The 10,136-nt window shown below is 36.7% G+C and overlaps 1 protein-coding gene across 3 annotated transcripts; it reads right to left on the bottom strand.

The window, feature by feature from the left end:
* Window positions 1–1,722: 1,722 nt before the first annotated feature.
* Window positions 1,723–9,862, bottom strand: LOC116305158 (uncharacterized). 3 transcript variants are annotated; one of them, XM_031715009.2, is made up of 16 exons: window positions 9,353–9,862; window positions 8,797–8,922; window positions 7,986–8,089; window positions 7,691–7,783; window positions 7,317–7,436; window positions 7,108–7,233; window positions 6,562–6,842; window positions 6,337–6,432; window positions 5,902–6,240; window positions 5,749–5,828; window positions 5,557–5,620; window positions 5,116–5,352; window positions 4,111–4,322; window positions 3,634–3,853; window positions 3,341–3,409; window positions 1,723–2,451 (listed from the first exon to the last, which is right to left on the bottom strand). In XM_031715009.2, exons 1-15 carry the CDS (start codon window positions 9,439–9,441, stop codon window positions 3,383–3,385), a joined length of 2,214 nt encoding a protein of 737 aa, XP_031570869.2. In that variant the 5' UTR covers window positions 9,442–9,862; the 3' UTR covers window positions 1,723–2,451; window positions 3,341–3,382. The 3 variants fall into 3 exon arrangements, with proteins under 3 accessions (XP_031570869.2, XP_031570870.2, XP_031570867.2); XM_031715010.2 differs by having other exon boundaries at window positions 1,723–2,231; XM_031715007.2 differs by having other exon boundaries at window positions 1,723–2,457; window positions 9,353–9,861.
* Window positions 9,863–10,136: the final 274 nt, after the last annotated feature.

The raw sequence follows: 10,136 nt of genomic DNA, 5'->3' as shown, positions 1-10,136 counted from the left end.
AAAATAAGGCCGGTGGAATTTAATTGCAATGAAACTGATCATGGTTAAAAAAACAAACATGAGAAGATAAAAACATGAGATGAAAATATAAGCTGCTAATTGTTTGAACAAGATCCAAGTTTAAGGAATGTCAAGGATGGTTTTGCACAAATATCAAGAGAAGACAAGTGTATATAATACTCACTCCTCTCTGCACTAATATACGACAAAATCAGAATGACTTTCAAGAAAATGAGTATTGCAATTATAGGTTTGTTTATTCATCAAGGTAGTGTGTCAGAGGTCAATCTTCTTCCTGTTTTGCATCTACTGGGTCGGTTAATACAGCAGTTAAAAAAGGGGCGAGAAGACCATTTTGACCCATATTGACCTGACAAGAATCAGGCAATTTTAAAAGTTATTTTGCTCGGATGTTTCGATTTTTCTCATTTACTGAATTAAGAAGCGATGTACATAATCGATGTTCTCGAAAATCCGAATAGAGAACGAAACTTTATTTGTCACATACTGCAAAATACTGCCCACGTATCTGGAACGTGCGGAAACAAGTTTGACATTCCATCACATCTCCCCTGAAGAAGTATACTACTCAATGTTCAAGGTTTTTGAGTTTTCGGTAGATCTGCGGAATCTACTTCCGGGTAGATTCCGCAAAGTAATCAGTCTTAAACAACTTGATTTGCATTTTTATCATTTGAATATTTCGTGTTTTGGAGATAGAAATTCACTAAACACACTTTAAGTTTTATGTGCCCCGCTATGAATCAATGCAAAACGCCCAGAACACCCAGACATATACAACCCAGGGTATTGATAACCTGTAAATAATAGGATATGATTTCTTGATGAGTTCAGTGCATGTTAATACTGTCCACAGGAATCAGGGGATTAATTTCTTATCAACATCAATAATATCATGTTCAAATGAGGTTTCCCTGTTTTTCCTTTGATATGTTAATTAAGGAGAATTTCTTGCTTATCAGTCGTCATTCTTTGTCGTGCGTTATTATCAGGCCTCATCCACCAACGTATTCGGATATTTTTGAATCCGCAACTTTTTCGTTGCGGATTTTAAAAAATTCGCGTCCACACGTAGCGTTTTCGAATCGTCTTAGACCGTCCACACGTATCTGATACGTTATCCAGATATCAAAATCTTGGGTCAACAGAGCATGCGCACTTGAGCATGACCATGAGCCCGTGCTAACGATTGGCGCTGTTGCGTCAGCGTATTCAAAAATATACGGATTCGACCGTCCACAAGACGCCGGATTCACTCCGTATTCAGATCATATTCAAAAATTTGCGGATTCGTCTAGCGTATTCGCCGGATACGTGTCGACAGAAGGCCAATTTTCAAAAATTAAAAATTCAAAAATATCCGGATACGTTGGACGGGGCCTCAGTGTGATACTGGATTGACTCAGTCTTTTGAGTTCAAAGAATTAGGCGCAATATCATCTTCAAGAACAAACGACTTTCTAAAACCACAGAGCATGCAGTCCCAACCTTACTTAATATTCTCTTGTAGTTAAAGTTCATATATTTAATTGTTGGCAACCCCTACATTTTTGTGTTAATAACCACTTAGAAACCTCATAGGTCGTACAGGACACCTGGAAGACGTTTTTGTGCTTCCGCCGGTAGACCAGAGTTAGATTTGTTTTACTTTTTTATATATCTCTGAGTTCTTTTTTACGAATCAAACACCATGCAAAGATATTAGGTATTTTCACTTTATTGATTATACGCGATCGATCTCAGGTGGATTACATGAAATACTTGGTTACAAACAGTTTGATGCTGTCAACTTATGTACTTATTGACTGAGTGGGAGGGCCGTACGGGAAAATATTTGGCTCGAGGTCATGTCGTACGGACCGAGCGCAGCGAGGTCCGTACAAATGACCGAGAGCCAAATATTTTCCCGTACGGCCCGACCTAACTCAGTCAATAAGCATTTTATCATATGACCCTCACGAAAATAAGAATAAATAAGAAAAAGAAAGCGCGCGGATTCGAGCAGGGCCAGACGGGTTTTTCCGGCCCGCTTACGTCAACCCGTCCGGCCCCCATCACGTGACTTTTTCCAATGGTTTTATTAGAGCGCGCGAGCAGGGCCGTACGGGTCATATGATAAATCTACTTAATATATTTTACACATGCAAAATGTTTATTTATTTTAAGTCTTGTTCTTGCCTTGCAAGGTCTGCAGTCATCTTGTAATGATGCTATGGTTAGGTAGGTGAATGGCATCTGATTAGACATGCTTTTTACTATCCCCGATTATCACAGCTAGCTATGTCATATAAGTCCCTGATTATATTTATTTGATAAAAAAATAATCATTCCTTAGAAATAAAATCATAATGAAAGTATATATAAGTGAAAAATAAGCCATTCGCTCTGAAATTCCACTCGAGAATGGATACCTGTCCGCCTCAATTTCATCTGCAACTAAAAACTCTAGATTAACTTTTATCATTTGAAGTAAACCTATAAAAAAACATTACTTTAATAAACGAGAAGGAGTGGTTTTTCACGAGATATACTACGATGCTAGTCTAAGTGTGTTCTGTTTTCTTAGCAATTCAAAGCTATTTGAGAATTAAATATCTTTGTAAGGAATTCAAAGATTTCTACTTGCTTAGGCCCAGGGCCGTAAGAGAAGAGTTTAAGTTTATTTTCTGTCCATTCATCCCAGTATAAAGTATCATGTATCATATATGTAACGTAGTCCAAAGATCGGCAACTGACACGCACCAGCGTATAACCAATTTTAATTCAGTCAATAGCTGGGATAGGCCTTTTTTCAACAAACAGTCATGTACTGATGATATATGACTTTGATAAAGAATAAATTCAGCTCAAGGTCCCTTGGTGAAGTTTGAAAATGTTTTGGATACGACATTAGTGATCCCGCAAAAATTCTTTAAATGAAGGAAGGCCAAATTTTTTTATTCACCCAGTAACAATCACGTGCCAATTTATTGCAAAAGGCTTATTGATGTGACCAAGGGCACTAGGACACCGAATGTGGTTGGATTTCTATAGGTTTTTTTTCCTTTCGATTATTTGAATTAAATCAACGTTATACTTGTTTGACTTATCTTGTGTCCGTGTTCCTTCGTTCGCTGTTGTAATCTAGACGTTTTCATTCCAAAGGTCAAACGGTTTGAATAGTCTATGAGCGTTGCTTCTTAATTTAATTCAAATAATCGAAAGGAATAAAAAAACCTATAGAAATCCAACCACATTCGGTGTCCTAGTGCCCTTGATGTGACAAACATGAAATAAGGTATGCAATAACCAAACCCGAGTTTAAATCTATCATATTTACCTAGTGAGAACAGAAGAGGAAGTATGTCTTCTTCACCTATCATCAGTTCTTACATAAAGAACTTAGTGGCTGTTTTGGAAGGAAAAAAATAAAGCCATTAACTAATACAATAGTGCTCCTTGAAATAAAAAGATCCTAAGAGACCGAGATATTAGTGCCAAATAGTCTCGTTAACGGGACAGTTACCCAAGTAGGTACCCAAGTAGGACTTTATTGAAAAATCCTTTTATAAATTTTTGATTTAGAATTTGAGGCCGAGATACTGAGTGTCCCTACTACGGAGCCGTACTCACGTTTTGTTTACAATCACTTGAACCACCAATCAACCGAAAATTTTGAGCCATAAGACGCCATTCATTTTCGTTGAGTTTTGCAAAATGAGTCTTTGTTGACTGACAGTCTTTCTTCATTTGAACTTCGTTTTTCATGGAGCAAAAACAAAACTTTTCTTGTTGTTCGGTTTCATCTTCTTGTGGTGGGAGAGCCTTGAAGAAACTTTTGTCTTCAGAAATCCTTGAAAAGCAGCAAATAAGCAAACAAAATTCAAGATTCTCGAGAGTCAGTTTTTATGAAACGGAATCTAATTTAGTAAAGTGTAAACAATGTGTTCGTGGATTCGCATTCACATTACTGCACTATTATTAATTGGTCTGCGTAGTGGACCCAAACATTTTGTTTTTTTTTTTTTTTTTTTTTTTTTTTTTCATCATGTATATATTTTTAACCATTTTGCCGTTGGACATATTCAATTATTCTATACTATTAGGTACCTCCAAGTCTCCATGAAGTCTTCTTCAGTTTGTACTACTCTTCCATCGCCCCCTTGCCAAAAGTCATCTGTTGGATCATTATTATAGTTGCCACAAAGACCTGACACACGTCCCTTGTCATAGCCTAGATTAGTTATTATGACGCTAATTTCAATTCGATTATTACTCACTATCTCTATGACTGCTATTACCATTCCCGAAGATAGAATGACCTTTAAACAAAGATATTAGTAAGTTAGCATTATAAACTTTTATAACTTGCTAAACCAAAAAAAAGGGGGAAAAAAGAACCATTAAGGTGACCCCAACACGCAATTTCGAGTTTATTTAGCGATTTTTTAACTCGCTTATATCGCGTCAAAACTCGGATAATTCTGAATTTGGACATACTACTAAATACCGCTGTTCGAATAGTTTCATTCAATATTTGACTGAAAATAATTATCCTTCACTGACATCGCTACACACAGCACAGCTACGTCCAAGATAAAGATGTGTTTTCGGACTTCAAAACATTGCAAAAGACCCAAAATTTCATTGTTTTCAGTTACCTTGAAAATCGAATTAATTTGTCTTTTCGTGCTTGGTGGTATTAATTTCTGGTCATAATTAAGATATTTTCATACTTCAAATCACGAAATATTTCAATAACACACAACTTTTATGTGTTATCGTCAATACCCAAGGGCGGATCCAGTCAAAATTGGGGGGGAGGGGGGGGGGAGGGGGATTAATTGAATGTCTTCCGTCAAAACAACGGAAAACAATAAAAATAGCATCTAATTCTTCAGGGGGTTTTTTTTTCTGCTGAAGGGGGGCTTCAGTCCCCCTTTGCCTCCCTCCCCCTGGATCCGCCCTTGATACCACACAATTTTTATGCCAAACAAAGCAAAGTCACGTGATCGTCTTAACCAATTATATACTAGAATTTGGGACAGTGAACGAAGATTGAATATTAATAAGTATTAATGCTATACAAACTACATTAAAGCGGTGAATCATTACATGTCCAAATCTCCGCACGTAACCCCATGGCAAGAATAGGTGTCTTAGCATTTGGACTTGTATTCCCTTCGATAATTTTCCAGGACTTCGCTTTATGAATCTCAACCTTGAAGACTCTACATTTCCAAAAAGGATGTCGTCACAAACGGAAAAGACTATGACGTTGTCTCTATCTCGTATGGCAACTCCACAGGCGGAATATGTCTGATTATCCCTCTGCAAGAGTCTTATATCAACCTGTGATAATAATAATAATAATAATAATAATAATAATAATAATAATAATAATAATTTTATAGGGACATTTATTTAAATTTATTGTAGTTAGTTTCCTTTTAGACTGTATAGGTTACGCTGTGGTTTATATGATATAAAGTGCGATGGCTAATACACATAATAACCGAAGAACTTCATATGATTGTACTGAAGGGGTAGGTATACCTGCACTTTTTTTGCCTCGTTACTGTAAAACACAAAAAATCCAGATGAATTCCACTGAATTTCTCTGCAAGATTTATATGATTGTAAGTTAATAAATGCACAGACACTACAGTATCTTTCATTTACATATGTTTACAGTATCTATGTAGACAAGCTATTTACATATTTTTGGGTGCTCGCTTTATTTATTACCTTGAATCAAACGTGCTAATCCGCCTAAACAATAGTCCACATTTTTCGAATTCTGATATTCCATTTTCTGCTGCAAATAACTTAAGATAGGAAAGTAAAAATAAATTCCAGTTAGTTATAGTTGCTTGAGAGGGGTTTCGTATCAGTGTTTACCTGCATCGATGGCATTTCATATACACCAGAAAACCAATCTGGACTAGAAGTCTCTGGTTTAAAATGAAACAAATAGGAATGGCTTGTGTTTGTATTTCCTTCTTGCTCATCACAGATTCCACTAATAGTGATTGTTTTTCCGCGATTGATATCTTCTGTCCTCAATTCGACGCTGCATTTGTCGACGAACACCTTTCTTTCTTGTGGGATCAACACAGAAACCACTACACTGTCAATCCCAACCAGGCCCAAAGGTGACAAAATGGGTACAGTTGGTCTTAAGGTCACAGTAACATTTTTCTTTACTTTGCAATTGATATCGGTAATCCTTGGAGATACCTAAAACACACTCACAAGAATGGAGAAGTTAACTTTTTTTGCCTCATTAAAAAAACTGACCCGAAATCTTAGAAATCAAAGAAACACTTATTTCACCTCGATTCCAACATAGAACTGGTCACTTTCTTGTTCAGATGCTGTCCAGTTGTATTTGGGACTCGTGGAGAACTTCATGTAAAGTTTGCACGAAACCTGTACATTGGAAATTTTGGAAACCTTTTTTGAAATATGAATAATTAACAACACAGGGGCTCATGACATCTTTGTTCTCTGATATGGGCATACATAACAAAATATGAAAGATATTAAACTGGCACCCACCGTATCGCCAATAGCGAAGTGTTGAAAGAGTGTAACTACACTCTGCCTTCTGGTACAGCTGCTGTGGTTGCTTGTTCTTTCTCCCTCCTCTGCAATGCACCATGTCTCGTTCTTAACAGAATTAATTAAGTTTGTATACCATCCAATAAAATATGATACGTTGTTCCATGCAGGAAAGTCAAAGCTGCAAACCAATTCCACCCTTGACGAGGAGTCGTTTCGATATGTGACAGTTGGCTTTGGAACAAGCTTCACTGGAAAATCCAATTCACCTGCTGAAGCTAAAAGAGTGGCAATAAAAACAAAGTGAATCTCTTGAGAATCTTAAACGTTTTTCACGAAAAACAAAAACGGTCAAATCAAGGGTCACGTAATAACCCTTTTTAGCTACCCATCAATTTTGGGGCTCTCGGCCCAGTTCTACCTTTTGGGGTCCCTGCGTGGGACATAACGGCACTAAAAACAATCGGTAAGAAGAACTATTAAATTTCCACTAATTTTTTTCTAAAAATCATGGCAAAAAGTGCCAACTAAAAACTTACTAACCTAAGCGGCACGTTCTACCATCTAGAAGCAGTTCGTATCCTAAAAGGCATCGACATTTGTAGCTGCCATGTGTATTTTCACATATGTGATCACATTGTCCATTTTTGGTAGCACACTCGTCTATATCTAAAGTAAAGTACACAAGCTTTAATTAGTAAAATGCTTTATTTGTTTTATTATTATCTATTTATATTACTGAGTGCACTTACCTTTACATGACTTCGAGCCCTCTAAAACATAACCTTTTCTACATCCACATTTATAAGATCCTGGGGTGTTGATGCAGACTTGCGAACAGCCATGATGTGATCGAGAGCACTCATTCACATCTGAAAAATAAGGTGGGAAAGGTATTTCCTTTTTGGGGCTTCGTCTTCCGCTGTTTCAACTGAGATCTTTGTTTATCGTCTCAAGATCTTACGCAATTGAATGTTGTTGGGAAGTCTCGGTAAACTTAATTTGTGGACAATATGGCTGCCTGGTTAAAACGATAAAAGTTTGAGGCGCTAAACGAGTCATTTAAACCTATCCTATCAGTTTGTGCATATCAATTAAAATATAACAATCAATCGTGTCATCATACCATATTGGCATCTGGATCCCCTCCATCCACTGTCGCAGGAACATCTATTCGGTGATGTACATCTTCCGTAAAAACACCCACTCCTGCAGATAGCTGGTTACGAAAGAATATACTTAGCTGATCTGCCTATAACTTGTGATGTCATAGCCGTCATATTGGATGATATTATTAAAGCTCTGTCTTTATATTTTCACAAGCTTGTAAATGCAGCAAACCTCAAGAATCTAACTTAATTCCCAAGACCAACAAAGTATCATACGTTATTGAATTACATTATATTAATAATATCACATACGTATCGAGCAGTATCGTCCACTTTGTCTCCAACCTGAGCAACAGTAATAATACGTTTTGTATACTGATGTTGTTCTGGATTCATAGTAGTAAGAACGCCAAGACCTAAATTAATATATTCATAAATCAAATTATAGATTTTTCTAATTATAATTTTATTTATTTGTTTTCGTTCAGTACATAGCTCTTATTAACCGAGTGTGAGGTCCGTACCGTAAGTTATGGACCGAGTTTTTTCCACTGCCTTATGGCCCAAGCGCGTAGCGCGCGGGCCATAAAGAAGTGGAAAAAACGAGCATCCTTAACTTACGGTACGGACCGAGAAAACGAGGTTAATAAGATACTTGTTATATGGCAAGGCATTGAGATTAAAAAGAGGCGAAGCAACAAAAAGTAAAGTTGACAGTGCATGTCAAACGAAAACTGCATTGGAAGTGTTTGAGTCGCTCAGAAAGAGAAGTTTTAGTTTACTTTGAATGAATTTAGCTATAGTTTAAAGTTTTCTGAAATACTAGTTAGCAAACGTTAGGCTTTCTTTTGCAAAACATGTAAATGCCAAATGAAAAAAAGGCATCAAAAGAAGACCTCAAGAACTCAACATGAGATTGAGAAGAAAACTGTCGTACTTCAAACTCCCTTTCAACTTCAAGATATTCACAACCAAGATGAATAATGCTACAGCCTTCCGTTTGTTTTCCTACCGTACCGTAAGTTATGGACCGCAAATTGACCAATCATAGCGCATGAAATTACCTTGCCATATAATAATTACCATTAATGTATCTACAACCAGATAAAATAAATTTTCTTACCGTGTTCTCTTACAGCGACCCCAACCCCATATGCCACATTTAGCATTGTAATCTTGATATCTCGTTCGATAAGTCTGGTATGATGTGTAAGCCGTTTCGTACGTTCCTCTTGAACACACGTGACTCCTAACAAACAAATCAACATTTTTCTGTCTCTCTCTTCTACTCTTCATTTAATTTAGCGATTGCATGAAATAAACTGATTTACGAGTAGGTAGTGAGAAAAAAGGCGTCACAGGAGAAGGAGAATATTAATAAGTACCTCTCCCCTTTCTCACTAGAAACTGTCAACAAAAGATAAATAAGTACGAGAGATAAACCTGTCTTATTTATTTTCACACTTTGTTTCTCCTTTTCTATATTAATTGGCCGTTAATAGATATAAAGATAAGGTGGATGGAAGAAGGTAGTCAACAGGAAGTGCTACTAACTAAAGCAACATGTTTATGCCTGTCTACTAGACTGGTACATGAGGGCCTTGTTTTGCAAACACGATTCTGCTAGCTGATATGAAACCAACATTCTTTATGTGTTAAAATCGACTAAAAAAACTTACGCCCATGAATACGGCTGGATTTCCTCGCTGTCTTCAAAAGCCAGGAACAGGACCAAGAATCCTAGCAAGAATTCCACCAAGTGATTCATGGCTGAATAACTTGTAATCAGTACTAAAGAGATGCGACACTGCTGGACTCGTTGCTTGATGACAATGATCCCTGCACACACGAGTACTTTACCATCCGTCACGAAAACAGACTCCGGTTTCAAGAAACACGGAAGTCTTTTTTGTACAGTCCTGGCAGTATAGTCGTTTGCGGAGATATTTGTAACAACCCTGTTTACTAATACCTCTAATGCTTAACAAAACAGTCGTCCCACTAAAAAAATGGTTCTGATATTTTCTACTGAATGATTTGTTGAGTATATACTAAGATAAATTTACGGATTTTACGCGGGATTTAAATGTATACTCAGATCTTTAGGCGACCTTCAAGCTAATACTTGAGTACAGCAGGACACTGTGTGCGATGCTGAGTTCAAACTAAGTAACTGGATCTACTTGGCATGCTCAATTATTTTTCTCCACAGAAAAAATTTCTGTTCAATGTTTGTAATGACCTTTTGATATGAGGCATTGATTACCTTTAGTACATGTTCTAGCTTATTTTCAATTCATAAAGATAACACGTTTTTAATTACTCAATAATCTCCTTTCTAGGTTATTATTTATAAAAAATGAAACCTGATCAAAGTTTTTCATGCTTTCCTTTTAGCTTCCTTTCAATCAATATGTCTTCCTATTAACAGACAGACTGTTTCTGTTCCTGTTTATTTTTAGT

Source organism: Actinia tenebrosa, unplaced genomic scaffold (genome assembly GCF_029948245.1).
Source record: "Actinia tenebrosa isolate PJP-AT-01 unplaced genomic scaffold, QUT_ActTen_1.0 PGA_scaffold0__85_contigs__length_37466705, whole genome shotgun sequence".
Lineage (NCBI taxonomy): Eukaryota > Metazoa > Cnidaria > Anthozoa > Actiniaria > Actiniidae > Actinia > Actinia tenebrosa.
This window is presented reverse-complemented; position numbering and strand designations above follow the sequence as displayed.

What these genes read in the sequence shown, in the direction of transcription:
- LOC116305158 (XM_031715009.2), bottom strand. Translation starts at nt 9,441, where the DNA reads ATGAATCACTTGGTGGAATTCTTGCTAGGATTCTTGGTCCTGTTCCTG. An exon ending in GACTTCATGGAGACTTGGAG is followed by an intron (nt 3,854 to 4,110) that starts GTACCTAATAGT and finishes CTGCTTTTCAAG; the next exon opens with GATTTCTGAAGACAAAAGTT. An exon ending in CAAGTGATTGTAAACAAAAC is followed by an intron (nt 3,410 to 3,633) that starts GTGAGTACGGCT and finishes CTTCCAAAACAG; the next exon opens with CCACTAAGTTCTTTATGTAA.